Genomic DNA, 17,129 nt, shown 5'->3' with positions numbered 1-17,129 from the left:
TTAATGTTCACATTTATTTGAATTAGTTCCTTTACTTAAGCTCTCTCGCACTGTCATCGGTACGTGGTATTCGCCCTGAAGAGCCCGGTATCCCATTCGCTCTCCTTGGGTTTACCGCTCTTCACTGGCGGCTTCGACATTCCTCAAGTCTTTCTGTCTTCTCTGCTCTCGGGCCCACTGACTGGCAGAGTGTCCCGTTAGCCGCTTTGCCTTCCTCTGCACCTGGCGGCTCCAGCTGATTGTGGCAATAGAGTGGTGACCTCCTCTAGGCTCGGTCTGTCTGCACAACATTCTTATCAGTTTCCGTGCCACGTCCTGCAGTCTGCTCGCCTCCGGCGTCTCAACCAGCATCAGAACAAGTTGGTTCCGGCTGCAGTCTCAGCTGTGTCAGTTTTAAACTTCCCACCAATGGTTAGCATTTCCCAAAGTGTAGAATGCAGCGTTGGCTTACCACTTCTGATCATCCTCATTACTCCATCTCTCTTCATTGTCTCAGTACTATGAAGGGAGGAGGACGGCATAGAAGGTTGTTGGCTATGAAAACCGGGGAATCCTCCATCTACATTGCAATAAGACATACCGGAATGATCTAAAGGTTCATGGGTGTCTTTAAGAATTATAGCTGAAGTATTTTTCTGCCTGCCTGGAGTTTGTCCTTCCCCATGTGGTCCTCCAGCAGATAGCCACTCACAGGGTCAGATTCAGGTAGCTTCTGCCATTCCCTGGCCACGTATGACAAACCTCCCTCCAGGGAATCAGTGACGATATTGCTAGATTCTTCACAGGACATAAGGAGATAATGCTCAGAAAACGTCAGTATGTGACAGTAGCCAGGTTCTTATTAGCCTCTTGAAGTTGGTGAATGAGGGTTCCGGTCTAATGCCCTAAGAAAGAGCATTCAAGTTTTCAGAGGCGTACACCACCAGTGTCCTACCTCTATAGCGATTTTCCTGTACAGACGGCACACTACAAAATTTTGAGTAGTGAAGTGAAGGTTCTACTTTGGGACAGGTCTGATGACACTTGAACTGAGATCAGAATACCCTGCAGCTGCTAAATTCCCATGAGTGAAGCACAGAGTCTCAAAGAGGATTCACGTCTCCATCTGGAGCCAGTGATACATGTTCAATGCTGGGGTAAGAGTACTAAGGTTTGAGATAATAGATCCTCCTGGATGATTGTTTTGCAGCAATTGCAGTTAATGGATTAGACCCTTATTCAAAACCCATGTTTAATCGGCTGAAATAATCCCACCTTGACATAACCATGGACGGCATCATCTCAATTCTTTGCGGAATCTACAGGTATGGGTGATCTTTTTTTGTTTTGTTAAGTGCGTGGAATTCAATGTGTGTTTTTGCAACGTTTGGGTAACAGGAGGTATGCAGGATAGCTGACCACTGACTAACATGCCTAGGTTCTTCACCATGCGTACTAGGTAATTAGGGGCTCCCATGAAGTGGTGGTGTGAGGGAGAGCACGCAAACGGAATACGTTTTAGGGAATAGGATACCAAAGCAGATACATTTTAGTGTCATGTGGGTTGACGCAAAGGTTAGTGTTCAGTCCTGTATTCTTTGTGGGCAGGAGGCGACAGCATGGGAATGGGCTGCCCACTAGTCGGGTGAATTGCAGTATTTGCAAGTCCTCCTGTGCAAGTGGTAGGTGCTAGCGAAGGACTCAATCAGGTGTAACGTTAATGTTAAAAAGCTAAGTGGAGATGATAGAGCCTTGATGAACCCCACAGGAGGACTGTGGAATGGGGGATTTCAACTGTCCATTTTTAACTTGTGTAATGCGCTCCTCAAGGTAGTTTGTGAGCAACATTAATGAAGTTCCCATTAGGCCCAACACAATTTGCATCCTCTGAGCTGATTGAGTTTGGAAGGCAGTATAAATGCATTGCTTGAGCGAGCGCTGATGCTAAACGGAAAGGTGAATTTCTTCAATGCGTCTTCCCAGATAAGTGCAAGGGAGGTATCTAGGGTGTGCAGGGATGGCTGTGGTGCGTTTACTTTCACATCTGACCAGAACTTGGCGCAACTCCCATTGTGTCCCAGAGGAACAGAGCCATTGGTTCCATGGCAATCAATGGAGGGTGCGCCTGCTAGATATTGGAGTTCTGCGAAGGTGGATCACCCGTGGCCTGACTGGGTCTGCAGAAGTCCTGTTCAGGTCTGGAAATGTATTGACAATAGACCCCAGGTACTAGAAATAGTGCTCTCATTGAAAGCAATGGGATTTTGCCAATTTCTTAGCTTTTTGGCTGCCGTGATCCCCATGTCTAAGTAAGAGACGGGAAAAGGGTGCTCTGGCACGTGGTGAGGACAATGTCTCTGTCAAAAAATTTAACAACCTCATTAATCATATAGAAATTGACAGTGTTTGTTACTGGCCTTAAAGAAAATCTGAGAGTTTGCCTGAGGCTAGGAATTTGACTATTCAAAGGCCCTGTGACCCTCAGCTCATTGTGCTCAGGTAATAAATCACTGTACCCACTGATTGTACTACTCACACCCTTCTTCCAACTAGAGAACCACTAAATACAGCTAACACTGCCGTGCTTCCCAATGCTGCTTCACAGTGAGCCATTCATAGCACTCCACCCAACTACACTAATTGAAGGGTACTGGCTCCAAGGGGAGGAGTTAGAGGCCACTGGCAGATTTTCAAAGGGGCCCTCTCCAGTTCCGTTTACCCACCCCTTCCTCAGGAATCACGAACAGTAAGGAGTCCAGAATGTCCCTTTGTTTGATGATGTCTGGTTGTGGTTTGGGACCTGCTGGGAACGTATCCAGTTGACAGACCCGTTAATGGTGGTAATAACAAATGTTCAATTACTGGGCCTCATTACGACCCAGGCGGTAAATTACCGCCTGGGCCGTGACTTTACCACCATGGCGTAAACTATGTTTACGCCATGGTGGTTGGCGGACTTACCGCCCCATTCCGACCTTGGCGGGGCGGTAAGTCCCCAATCCCCATTTACCCTTCCCCATTCCCATTTTTGCCCCATAGGGCATAATGGGAGTGGGGAAGGCGTTAATTACGCCACCGTAAATTACGGTGGCGTAATTAACTCCATGGTCCCTTAGCGCCATGGATTTTAACACCTGCTAAAAGCAGGTGTTAAATCCGCCATGGCGCTAAGGGACCTCGTACTCAGGCGGTAAGGGTCGGCGCTGTTTACGCTGCCGTAAACCCCTTACCGCCTGGGTCGTAATGAGGCTTGTCTTGGGATCTACACTTTAGGATCAACATTCTTATTCTGAACAGATTATATTAACTCTCACTTGTTATTTGTGCCATTGACAGTCTGCTGTTAAGTTGTCTCCCTGATCAAGTTGCCTCAGACTTTTCCACCCAAGGTGACTCAGGCTATATAGCAATTACCTTTACATTACACTTCATCTGTGGCTCACCCCCGAGCACGGACACCCTTGCACTTACCCCACTGCCCTCTTCCTTGCTGCACTTGCACGTTCTGAATACTCACAAGGCATAGTAGGTTTGTCCGTTCCTTCCCCCTCACTGTATTTATATTTGTGCATTTTAATGTTCTTCAATCCCATTTTCCCTCCCTGTTGCCCTGTCGGTGCTTTGAAACAGAAAGTATTTGCTGTATAAGCGTCTAACAAGCAAACAATGAATAAATAAATACACCAAATATCTGTCTGTGTAGCTTCTCCTAATGCAAAGGTCCCGATCAATCAGGGCCTGCACATCACAATGACAGTAATTTTGCCATTATCGAGGACAGCTTCTTAAAAGGAAGCTACCCCTTCTACTCCTCGCTCTTCCTCTGGCCCCTCTTTGGCCACCTCTCCTCCCTCCTTCTCTGCTTTGCCCCTGTTCTCCCCAGACAAGGTTTCTAGACAAGTCTGATCTATGAAAGTCTCGTCAAAACAGGTTCTCCCCTGTTCCTCCAAAACCATCAAGGACCACATTGACACCCTGGCTCCTGCTCTGGCTGACTTTTGCAACCATTCCTTTGCCACTGGAGTCTTCCCTTCCCCCTGAAGCACTCCCTTGGGCACCCTCTTCCTAAGAAACCCTCTGCCGACCCCTCCTGCCCGGCTAACTATTGCCAAATCTCCATCACTCCTTTCCAGGGCAAACTCCTGGAAAATCTGGCCATCTCCCAGCTAAATCTTTACACTGAATCCGTTGGTTGTCTCCATGACCATCAGTCTGGCTTCAAAGCTGCCAGAAGCACGGAAACTGCTCTCCTGAACATCCGTGAAGACCTGCTCTACAACCTCGAGCCCAATACCCCTGTGTCCTCATCTTACTTGACCTCTCTTCTGCCTTTGACACTGTCAAACATGCCATCCTGCTCAACCATCTCTTTGATAACCTGATCAGGCCCAGGCTTGGCTGACCCCTTTCCTCTCTGATCGACCCTCCCAGGTCCAACTTGGGTCCTTCTTCTCCTCTATTTCTCTCTCTACCTGTGGTGTTCCCCAGGGGTCTAACCTCTCTCACTGGCTGTTCAACCAATACCTGCCACTTCTTGCCCACCGCATTGCCGCTCTCTGCCCTAATTTTCAGTGCTATGCGAACGACACTCAGCTTATTTTCAGGCTCCCTTCTGCCACCTCTTCTCCTTCTCTCATTTCTGACTGTCCGTTCTTCTCTCATTTCTGACTGTCCGTTTGCTATCCAGGAGTGGTGTGGAGCCAATGTTCTCTGCCTTAATGCCAGTAAGACTGAGATTCTCCTCATCAGCACACCTGCTCCCTCCATTCCTGTCTCTCTCTGTCCGGCCTCTCTTGTCCCTCTTCCTGCTCCCATCTGTGAGGCCCAAAACCTTGCGGTCATCTTCAACTCCACACTCCTTTTCTCCTCACATCTCTGACGTCTCTAAGAAGTCACACTACCAGCTGCACCTCCTCAGAGGTATTCTTCCTTTCCTCTCCTTCCACCAGAAGCTCACTGTCTCCAGGGTTCTGGTTCTTTCTAGGCTGGACTACTGCAACAGCCTCTTTCTAAATCTGCCTACCTCTACTTTCCGCCCTCTGGAGCTCATCCAAAACAGGGCTGCGAGACTTGTCCTTGGCCTCAAGCCCAGGGATCGTATCTCTCCAGCAGTGAAATCCCTGCACTGGCTCCTAGTGGCTGCGAGGATTAAGCTCAAACCCCTCTGCATTGTCCACAAGTCCTTCTTGGGCCACAATACCTACTCTCTTCGTAAATATCTTCTTTCGCGAGCTCTTCGCTCATCCGTCTCCAACTCCCTCAGGGTCAGTCGCTTCTCCAAGCAACAAGTTGGTGGTAGATCTCCTTCGGCTGGGGCCTCCCGCTGGAACAACCTTCCTGCCTCTCTGAAACTAGAGGAGAACCATCTCCGGTTCTGGAAGCACCTCAAGACCTTCCTCTTTACTTCTGCTTTCTCTCTTCCTCTCCCCTGCTGAACTCTTGGCTGAAACCAAAACTGCACTGGTCACCTGGCTACCCTCTGATCTCGGGCCCAGGTCCCCTCCCCGCCAGTTGCAAACCTGCACTGCCCCCCTGGCAACTCTTGCACCCAGGGGCTGTTTCTGTATCCCCTACAGTCCCCAACCAGCACTTGATGTCTGCACTTACCCTTGCACTTGCCACCAGCTGGCCGCACTTTTTATTTATTGGTTTTTATTTATTTTTACTGTTGATCCCATGTACTGCACTGCCCCCTCCTCTTTCCCCTCACACTTTTCCCCTCCCCCTCCCCTGTACTTGCGCAATCTCATTGTCACCTGGCCTCGTAAGATCATTGTCTCTGTATTCGCTCTGTTCCCCCTCCCTTGCCTCATCGCGCCTTGAAACACTTGTGTATAGGCGCGCTATAAATGCCATATCATACCTTATTACATGCCCATTGGTAGAAAAATCAGGCAAATTATGCAAAACACCACATTCTGATAGGTGAGCTCTTTAAAGAGTATGGAGCAGATACAATCTTGCTTGAGACTGCATCAAATCTCCAACTTTTGGCCTAGTCCTACTTTTAAGCTTCTAGTGTTGCAAAAAATTATCCTTCCAAGTTCCAACCATCTTAACATATCAGCGAAATGGGAAGTCTGTTGCCTCCAACTATGCAAGCATTCGTTTAACTCAATAGAACATCAATGTCTAAAGAGAACGTGCAGCAGCCAGTGTTTGATGCAGTGAAGGGCTCAAGTCGGCGTCCTTACCCAAGTGCAATGGGGAGACATGGAGTAGAATGAAGATAGCAAGGGGGATCCTCGATGCAAAGCGTTCTTTGCTCATCATTCAGGACAATGGCCAGTCATGCATCTCGGCAAGAGTCAACAGACATCGTATGGTATGTCTGAAAAAGACCAAAACATAATTAAGATGAGAAAGCAATCAGAATAGTTTTAAAAGGTTTCAAACAGAAAAAAGGCAAATCAGGGAAAAACACGAGAGAGAGAGAGACTGTGTCCATGCTTGAGAATACAATGTGGAATATGGATGGTTTGCGCAAGGAAAGGGTATGCGCGGAGTTCTGGCGTGGATGGTGGGTAGCTGGATTTTTTTCATTGAAGACTTTGCATTGTGATAACATGGATTTATAACAAAGGAACCTCCTCCTTGCATCATTCCAAGTGTGATGAGGGTGGGACACCAACTCACCTGTGCAAAGCTTAATTGGATATCAAAAAAGCAGATCTGATGGTGGAGGATTGTTTTGCATTTCAAATGGCTGATGAATCTAACAATATACGTTGGGCACCAATTTATATATTTTGGGTAGTGTTGGTTGATTACTGCACTAGGTGGATGGAGATGAGGTTCGAGTGACATCACTGCTACCATGACTATTCAATTCTTCAAGGATCTGTTCACTAATAATGGTCTCTCAGAAGAGGCAATGAGCAATCACTGTGCAATCTGTGTCCCAGGAAATTGGAGATTTATTTTTGTTTTTAGGCAGAATTGTATTCAGTATCAGATGTGATGAATCCAGTGTAGACATCACAAATGCCCCGTCAGTGACCTCCTCCCATGTGGCCAGGGGACAGCAGCCGCTACCTGATCCTGACCCTGGTGCGATTGTATGAGGGAGGATCATATGGGAGGAGACAACTACTGGGGAGACCTTTTGACTCCATTGGAGAAGACGCAGTATTCCCCTGTTTCCCATGTGGAAGAACCCCTAATACATGAGTTTCTGATGGCCTACTGTCATTCTGCTCAGGCACCCACCTTTGACTCAAACACCTAAACACATACACAACATCTTTTCTTCTGATACACCCTTATGTGAAATCCTGATATAAAACCAAATGAGAGTTGAGAATCCAATATCATCCATGGACTCCAACTCCCATAATCACTCAGGTACTGAGACGAGGAAGAGGAGTAAGGAGTTTGTGCAGAGTAGCAGTATCATCTGCAGACAAGTTGTTTTGTCATAGATGCAGTGCGCAGGATATTTAGAGACGGAAAGCGCACTATGGAAGTGAACCGTGCAGGAGAGGACGTTAAGCCCGAAATTGGGACTCGTGAACACAGAGGACGCAGGAACGAAAGAAGAGAAGACGCATGTGAGCCAAGAGGGCCGTGGAGACGAGAGGAGCTGTGCTCGAGCTCCGTGAAGTCAGACCACTTGCTGAAGCAGCACTCTTCATCCCTGAACGAAAGGGGAAACCGGAGAGTCATTGCAGAGTCGTGTGAATCCCTGGGAGAACATCACAGTTTCCAATGCAGAGAGGAAGAAGAAGCCATCCTGCAGAGGTTGCAAAGAGTATCGGAAATGCTGGAAAAGCCCAGTGAGTCTGCCCAAAGCAGCTGGGGGCTGTGGGGCGTTCTGACATAGATTGTTTTAATGGTATGAAATTGCATATGTGGGCAAACTCCAAATTGTACAAAATCCAAACAAAGTAAGAAGAATGTTTGAATGCAGACAAGACAAAGTAAGAAGATTTGAATGTTGACAAAGTCCAAAGGCAAACCCCAACGCAATGCATGAGATGCCAATGTGGGGGAGATATTTAGGCAATCATTACCAAAGATAGATATATAAAAGGGCATCACGGTATATGCTATTTTAACCTAACTAAAGAACTGAGAAACCTACAAACGCCCTGGCAGGTGAGTATACCAGGCAATTGAAGTTGTGTATAGATTCCTGGTAGGAGAGTATACCAGGTAATCCACAAATCTACAAAGAAGTCCCGACAGGCAAGTATACCAGGCAATTGAAGTTAAACCAAGATTCCTGACAAGGGAGTATACCAGGCAATCTACAAAGCTTCAATGAGATTCACAGAAAGACTTACACAGACCTTTAATGTTTAACAAGAATAATGCAAGTATAAAGCAGGTTTAAAAGGATCTGTTACTCAAAGTAACACTTTTGGAATCAATCCTGTTTGAAGAATCTAGAAGAAGGAAGACATCCCTTCTTAGCCGGTCCGATAGCACAGCGAGTAGAGCGCTCGCTTTCACATTTTGCAGAGTCTGCTGATGCAGGTTCGAAACCCGGAAGGGCCAAACTCAGCCTTTCATCCTTCCGAGGTTGATAAATGAGCACCACACACCATGGGTAATAATAAGCAGCGCTCAGATACCTGAGGGTTCGTAGCGCTATATAAATGCTACATTATTATTATTATTATCCCCTAAGTTTCAAAATATGAACAACTTGCGTCTGCCTCTCCCTGCTGACTCCTCACACAGAGGTGTGATGTTTTCAACCCTCTTGGGAAGCAGTATCAGCAAAATGGGAAGTCTGATGTTTGCGTTGATGACCAGGTGATCACACCTGCTTAGTTGTAGGTTTTTGAAAAGTATGAAACAGAGAAGGAGAGGAGGAGGAAGCATAAGGAGGTAGCACTAAAGTAGGCTGGGGAGAGGAGGAGAGAAGCAGTCACACAATCACACTTGCAGGCTGGCAGAGATACTGTGACCAGGAACTATGCAACTGACATGAAGCATCAAGAGTGGAGAGAACTCCCACAAACAACAACTGCGCGAGCAAGAACAATGATACTAGGCAGTCACACTGGCACTGCCATTGAAGAGGGCTAGATAAATTGCAAGGCCAGTGCAGAAAGTGGGACACAGTTAAGAATGACAAAAAAAGAGAATATGTTTCGGAAACAAAAATTGGCAAAATTGGCCGGGAGGATAGCTCAGGGGCAACGCCTTTGTCTTGGAAGCAAGACAACGCATAGCATCACAGGTTCAAAACCTGGGCTCGCCCTTAGAAACCGTCTCCGGTATGAGGCACATTATAAAAGAATAATTATAAAAAAAACAATTATAATGGCAAGCCTACTGTTGACGCAAGTAGGAAGAACAAAACACACCTTGAAAAAAAAGTGCCATAGATGGGAGCTCAGGAGAAGAATGCGAGGAACCCTAAAAAGAATGCTGATAAACGTAAACGGGCCTGGCAAATTCTTAAAAATCTGACTAGACTTGCAGGGTGGGTTCCTTAGTTCACATACTTGACCTAAGAGAAATGCACTGGCCCCATGGTGGAAGGTGACAACCAGTTCTTTCTGTAAAAAGGTGCATGTCACTTTAAGCACACTTCATATTTGGTGCAATGCTGGCCCCAAAGGCCAGACATGCACAGTGAAACGTGTCTGCCATTCACTGCAAACAGGGTTTGTTGCAGTAAAAGTCAAATACAAGTTTAAAACATCCCCTCTGTCGCCTCGCCAGCAAGGTTGAGCACTATGCAAATTTTATAACGCCCTCCATAAAATCTCCTTGCCAATGTGAGTGGGCTAGCAGACTGGTAAACTGCAGGGAACTAAACCATGCACACTACAACACACACAATAGTCATGAGTAACAAACACAGAAGAAGAGCCAATGCAAGTTGGAACACAATGTTCTAAAGTAAAGATACTTAAACACGTAACACTCTGGAAGCCAAAGTGCAGGCCATGTCTAACAGAGCGAAACAATGATGCATGTTAAGAACATGGGACTTTATGTCCTAAGTAAGGGAGACTTAAAAACTGAAAGGATAGTGGTTGCACTACAGGCCAAATTTCACAAATATGGACAGAGTGAGAGAACAGATGTGTGCTGAGACCCGAAGTTCTATATTCTAAAGTAAAGGGACTTCATCACTTGAGATGCTGGCAGCAAAGTACAGGTCAAGGCTAAGAAACATTAGAAGTAAGAATTGGTGCATGCTGGGACACACAGTCCTGTGTTCTAAAGTAAAGAGAGCTCAAGAGTTATAAAACTGAAAACTAAAGTGCAGGTCAAGTTTAAAGTTAATTGAAGGAACACAATGGGAAGCCTGAGACCTAGAGTTCCGAAGAGCCAGAGGAGTACACCACATCTTCAGACGTGCAAGAGGAAGGGCTAGCACGCACAAGGCCATGAGACCAACAAGTCTTTGGAACTATCAAGCTGTCAAGTGTGAAGACTGAAGGAAGAGCTGGCACGTGGTCGATGGGTCTGCAATCCTGTGCGCCGTTAGGAACACCTTGGTACTTACTGTATTCCAATGGAAACCCAAGAAAACCCGATCTTCAGAGACTGTCATGGAAGATTTCTGCCAGTTCACCGACAGCCCAAGGTGGAACAGGAGCTGGAGGAGAGACTTGAGATTGATCAATGCAGTCTTTGAGCAGGGCTGCGCAGGAGCCAATCGTCCAAATATGGATATACATGAACCCCCTGCAGGAAAGCTCCGATGACCGACATCATCTTTGTAAAGACACGCAGTGTCAATCTGAGACCAAAAGGGAGCACATGGAACTGGAAGTGTTCCTCTCCCATGGAGAACTGCAGATATTTCCGATGCAGACTCCATATCAGGATGTTCATGTATGCGTCCTGAAGGTCCACTACGGTGAGCCAGTAGCCCTTCCGAAGAGAGGACTTTATTTGGCAAGGCGTGATCATCTTGAATTTCTCTTGGGGAAGAGAAAGATTGAACTGGGAAAGATAGAGGATAGTGCGCCGGCCAGACTGGTTGGGTTTGGGCACTGTGAACAGACGGGAGTGAAAACCCTTCACTTGCTCCCTGAGAGGAACAGGCTCCACCGCTCTGAGGTCCAGAAGTTTCTGTACCTCGGCTCTGAGGGAGGGCGACCCAGTCTGCTGGAAGGGAGGGGTGAAGGGAGGGGTAGGGGGTGGCGCAAGAGGAAGCACGCCCAAGCGATGGACAAAACCCACTGGTCTTAGGTGATGGTCTGCCACGCCTCCAGTTGAGACGAAATTCGTCCTCCCATCTGAGTCTCCTGCGACCGACAAAAAATATAATTTGGATGATTTGTCAGCAGGGAGACTACCTGTCCCTGGAGAGGAGGCTGATGGGCGAGAGAAAAACCAACCACCTTGCCGTTGTTGCTTTCGGCGGGGCCCGCCAACCGGAGCGTCAGTTCGGCACGCACATCGATCCTAAAACCCCCTGAACCCAGAGAAAGACCGAGTTTGGGACCCTAACCTCTGTGTATAAGGGGCCTTAGCTGGAGCTTTCGCCAGAACCGATGAAGATTTGGCGGTTTGGGTACTCGCCTTAGTGTTTGTGAGTTCCTCATCTGTGGAGGAATGGAATGATTCCTTGCCATCAAAAGGAAGGTCCAGCACCTTGTCCTGCACTTCCTTTGAGAATTTTGTCGCATGGAGCCACGCTTGGTGGGAAATGTCAATCCAGACCATAAGGCCTCGAGCAGAGGTATCTACGTGGTGGGCCGCAGCCTCCAGTAGATCCTGGGCCAGCACTTTTGCATCCAACAAACCAGTTTTGAAGTCTTCCAGCCTATCCACAGATATGCATTCCTGGAAATCAGCTAGCTCCCTCAACAGTTTGACATTGGTCGCTGCCAGGACGAGCTCGGTGTTAGCCTGATGAAGTTGGAGCGCCGAATTCAAAAATACTTTCCTACCAGTGGCGTCAAGAAGTTTGTCCTCTTTGGAGAGGATTTGGGCTGCTGCAGTAGAGGATGTAGAGGCCAGTTTGGACTGGTGGGTGGCTGCTGCCACAACCGTTGACGATTGGAGCAGACAAGCCAACAAGGCTATATCTTCCGAGGCATGAAGCTTGTATCGAGCGTCAATCCTCTTGTTGAGATGCAGCCCATTATGGGGTTTCTCCCAGACCTTACGGGCCTCAGCCAAGACGTCCTTCGGGAGGAACAGGCTGGTGCACTCCTGCGCTGATAGGTTAAAGGCTCCAGAAAGCACCCCCTTCTGTGGAGCGGGGGCCTCGGGTACTGGAATATTAAGGAAAGCCATCATATCCAGCACCCGGTCATGAATGCTCTGATAGAGCGGGGCTGTTCATCGCTGCCTTGGTCCGCCTGGGCCTCATCCAGTGAAGGGCGAACAGGAGGCTGATCCATTGCACGTGGGACCTCAGGTGTTAATGTCATGATGCCTACCCCCGGGGACCCAGACCAAGTCCAGCAACCCCGGAAGCAGGCATCAAGTTATCCTAAGCAAGCCCAACAACCCCTACTAGGGGCTATTTGGGTCCAGTCCTGGCGCCTATGGCGCCAGGCTCATATGGAGAGTCAGTCCTGGCGCCATAGGTGCCAGGCTCATAGATTAAAACTTACCTGATGCAGACCATGCTGCAAACTTACCTGATGCAGACCATGCTGCAAGAGCTCCAAGCCAAAAGAGGCTTGGAAGGGACTACTTTACTTAGGGACTATTTTTTTACTCGGGCGGGGCTGGGGAGGAATACTTACCTGGGAATACTTTGGCGGCTATTTAAACCACGCCCGAAGAGCAGCACACGTTTCCCGTTATTCTGCATCCAGCAGCGTAACGCTCACTGTGCCTGCAATTCTGCATCCAGCCTTCTGCCACGCCCGCCTCAAGTTTGGAGCTCCTAGAAAAAGGGAGAAAGAAGGAGAAAAGGTTAGAACAAGAGCAATACCTTTGATCCTTACCTGAATTCCCGATCCATCGCGCCTTTGAGCTGGAAGAAAGAAGTTATTTTATGCGCGTCGCCTCGCCTGCTGCAGCGCCGCGCTGAACTCACCGGCCTTCGCAGCATCTTCACATTCCACCGCATCCTCCTCCATGTTCCCACCGCACTCCGGCACCTAAGGAGAAGACAAGAACAGCAAGGTGAGCCAAGGGAATACATAGAGGAATATTAGTTACCCCCCCATAGACTCACCTGATTTTACCACCGGGGGTACTATTCCTCTTCACGGGTCGGCCAGCTTCCACTGCCTCTTTGCCGAATCCCGGCCCCTAAGGGGAAACAAAAGGACAGCAAGGTGAAACCAAGGGACTAACAAGGGGAACCCTCCTCACCACAATAGATTTACCAGATTTTACTGCCAGAGGTATTAATCCCCGAGACTTCATACTTTCTCTCAGCGCCTGAATAAGGGAGAAAGCAACAGGTTACATATTGACATTATTTTATCGAACTGTGTTGGAAAATACAAATCCTTACCAGAATACTACCGGTTGCCACGAGGAACTTTTCATTAGGGTCAAGTTGCAACCTGCAAGGAATCGGACAACTCTTACGAACTTTATACTTACGGCATCTTGCTGGGAATCTTGGAGTCAATATTGTTCTGGAACTCAATTTCGAGCCAGTGAAACAACTGGTTATCAACGCGCCGCTGCGCTCAATGCAGGATGGAGAGCTCATCTTTTCAAACCATCAGGTGAGACTATAAGAGGGGACATCAAAGGTGATCTGTGGGGAGAACAGCGGGGGTGGGGGGGATTTACGCTCAACTCCACGGGTGGTTAATGCCCTTTCTCCATTTGCAGAAGAATATTCCTACGGGCCAAGCAAACGAAGCTAGGTGGGCCAGTCCAGTCCGTCATCTCGGCCCTACGCGTCACATTGGTGGAGACCGCAGCTGTCCAGTTCCGATCGACGCCTCTGTGGGAGCCAGGTGAGCGTAACAGTTAAAGTGTTGTTTGGCAGAGCACCCAATGTTTTTTCTATCGGAGATAGTGGAGGCAGAGGAGGAAGAGCCAGAGGAGGTCCAGCAGGTAGAGGTGGAGGAGGTGGCACCACCGGGGCCTGCAGAGGAATAGCCGGGCCAGAAGGTAGCACAGGATACATTTCCCTGAAGAGACCCTTAAAGTATGCCCTCATGGGGTCAGAATGCATGAGCGTCTGAAATTTCCCAAAAAATGCATTCTCATACGAAGGTCCAGGCGCTGGAGTAGGCAGAGGCTGCTCGTGGGGGGCATACCCCCATGAACGCAATGAGGATGATTGCCAGGAAGGCCCACCAGTGGCTGGATCCACATAGATCAGTGGTGCAGAACCAGGAGGGAGCAAGACAGTATGAGGCAACGGTGCCCGAACATGCCAATCGAATGAAGGGCGGAAGTGGGTTTTTGTTGTCCACATGGTGTGGAAAAGACTACCTCAGCCCCAAAAGGAATGCTCCCAAAATGGCCACCGTGGACCATGGAGGTTGGGCCGCCCTTTTGTCGACACCTGAGGCGCACTGTGTCACTGGGGAAAGTGAGGCAACAGTCTCCTCAGGGTAGTCAGGGGACTTAAGTAACACTTTAGCCCTGAAACAAGGATCCTCGGCCGAGCCGGTCCTGACCGAGCTAGGATGTTTACTGGACATCTTAGGTACTGCCCCAGAATTAGCCTCCACTGGAGGAACCTCAGCAGAGCCGGTACTGGAAGGCCTGTGGTGCGTGACCGCCTTCTTTGCCCCCTAGACAGAACCGGTACCACCACGACCCTGCGCGTGGGACGGTTGAGGAATGTACCTCACGACAGGACTCTCAAAGAGGATCCCTCGACTCTGCCCAAAGAAGAGGAACCTGGGGATCTAACCAGGGACGTATAGCTCCCTCAAGAGGGGCCTCGAGCCATGACTCAGTGTGAAAAGTTCCAGAAACTGAGACCTCAGGGCATATCCCAGTATCAGTGTGGAAATCTCCAGAAAAAGAGACCTCAGGGCGAACCCCGGTATCCAGAGCCGCCGAAGAACTGAGCAGAACTTTAGCACCCAAACGGTGAACCTCGGAACAGTGTGTGGTGTTGGCAGGCCCCCTGCGGGAACCCTCAGAGGAACCTCTGGTGTGCCTATTAGACCCCTTGTGAGAGCTACTTGAGCCCCTCCCGGTTCTGGAAGACCCTGGGAAGGAGTCACCTGGCTGGGGCGCCCTAAAAAGTAAAGAACCTACCGGGTGTTTCTTCTTTTCGTCGATGAAAAGCTGAAAAATGCAGTGGAGGAACGCGTTGAAACACCTCCTCTCACCGAAGGAGACGACGCTGGAGTACCCGGATGTAGAGGGAATCGCAATAAAAACACGAGTCTGAGCGATGTTCCAGGCCCAGACACTCCAGGCAAAGAGAGTGGGGATCCATCCTAGCGAAACAACATTTGCGTGAAGAACAGGACACGAATCCCAGACGTTCCAGCATAGACGGAAGACTAGATGACCGTGGAACCGGAGCAGGAAGGAAGGACAAAGGGAATAAAAAGAAAAATTCCCGGTGATGCTAGTGCGTCCAGCCCAGACCGTGCGATGAAAAGGGCTGAAGGGCGATGCTTGGGCCGGAGTTGAGGAGGGCAGGGTTACGGCCATGTACGGTACCTGCGTAAAAATAAAAGGACAAAAATCAAAGATGCTTGATTTTTTTTACAAAAGTGCTCCGGTCCCGTCCCAAAGGACGGAATGTCCCACAAGTAGGGAGGAAAGGGGACGGGACGTAGGAGTAATACTGATAAATGCTGTGAAAGCGAAAGCTATGTGAAAATAAAGTCTACCTAGCATTGATTGTTGAAATAGTGCATCCCCAACTCAACTATTCATCCCAAGTCAAAACCTGAAGACTTAATGAGAATAAAGGCATGCAAGACAAAGTCACGATAGAGTAACACAAAAATATGAAAGGCTTTACAAAGAAGTGGAATGGGTTGTTGCCCAAGGGAGACCGCCTGAGGCAAGCCAAACCTTATGGATATTGTGCTCTTGGGTGAAGACTCCACGCACTGGTTCAATAAAAAATACTATTAACTTTATAAAATGGATGTATCTTTTATGTTAGAAGAGAAAAAACGTACCAGCGGGTATTACATCACACAAGGGTCAATAGACAGATAGAAGGCTTAAATATTGTTGTAGTGTATCCAGGAAACTAAGCTAAGGGTAGTACCTCTGTTAGAGAAGCAATGGAAGCCTCCTTATGCATAGACACACCACTGTTACGGGTGTGCCATGATGCAACATCAACATTTCTAGTACACTGTGCCCTTTTTGTGTGATGGTGCGTAGCTAAGGAAGGTGTAAAGAGAAAAGTTATGGGAAAGGAAAGCGAAATTGAAAAAAACATGCAAATCGTGTCAGACAAGTAGAAATCCCACTTGGGAATGTGCACATGAAGCTTCCAGGATTGGCAAAAAAGCAAAGTCCAGGTTTTCACATTTCATAAAAGATGTGAAAATGGACTGAGCTTGTGGATAATGGGGAATAGCGGAATGTACCGAGAGGTGTGAAGGTTAGGACTTGTGTCTCTGACAGGTTCTTCAAAACAGAGAGTCTTCATATGAAGGACATTTCTGAAGTGATGATGTTCTAGTAGGAAGCTCTGTTTGCGAAGAGACTTCTCCTTGTATGCTGCCGAGACATCTCCGTTCCTGCAACGGTTGATAAAAGTAAGATTTTCTCACAATGGGCCATTTCCAAGTCTGTGAACTGTTCCCTCACAACTTTAAAGGAAGGTAATAACAATGTGCCTGCTCTACACCATAATACCCAGAACACCATATATAAGGGGACAGCAGGTTTACTGGCGGGGAGTTACAGGAGCTACTTAAGCAGCAGATGAAGATTATCTTTGGAAACAAGCTTATAAATGAGAATTGAAATGCCCATGTTTTAAATAATGCTGATGAATAGCCCGCCCAATTAGTTGGGCCTGTTGTGAAGTTTGCTAATAAAATACCATTTCATAAGGTCATAAAAGCACCAGTTCCAGATCGTATACCAGTTGATAATCAGTTTCTGGGGCCCCCTGGTGATCCATACTCTGACATCCGTGTTAGAAGAGGGCACATTCCCAGCCTTGTGGATTGGAGCATATATAATCCGATCTTTAAAAAAGGCTATAGACTCACATCAATAGTTTTGCCTTATATCTTTGAACTGAACGATTTTGGGTAAATTCCTAACGAGTAAACCACAGGATGGATTGAGGACAAAAAGATAGTCAG

General features: G+C 48.0%; 1 protein-coding gene across 2 annotated transcripts in view; it reads right to left on the bottom strand.

The window, feature by feature from the left end:
• LOC138521813 (butyrophilin subfamily 1 member A1-like) overlaps positions 1 to 17,129 on the bottom strand; it is a 299,199-nt gene that overhangs the window by 246,268 nt on the left and 35,802 nt on the right. For both annotated transcript variants that reach the window (XM_069634930.1, XM_069634929.1), the window contains one exon: positions 6,174 to 6,310. In XM_069634930.1, coding sequence (XP_069491031.1) covers positions 6,174 to 6,252 — 79 coding nt within the window. In that variant the 5' untranslated portion in view covers positions 6,253 to 6,310. The remainder of the gene's footprint in view (positions 1 to 6,173; positions 6,311 to 17,129) is intronic.

Source organism: Ambystoma mexicanum, chromosome 13 (genome assembly GCF_040938575.1).
Source record: "Ambystoma mexicanum isolate Mex_15411 chromosome 13, UKY_AmexF1_1, whole genome shotgun sequence".
Taxonomy (NCBI): Eukaryota; Metazoa; Chordata; class Amphibia; order Caudata; family Ambystomatidae; genus Ambystoma; species Ambystoma mexicanum.
Note: the sequence above shows the minus strand (reverse complement) of the source record. Positions and strands in the feature narration are given on the sequence as shown.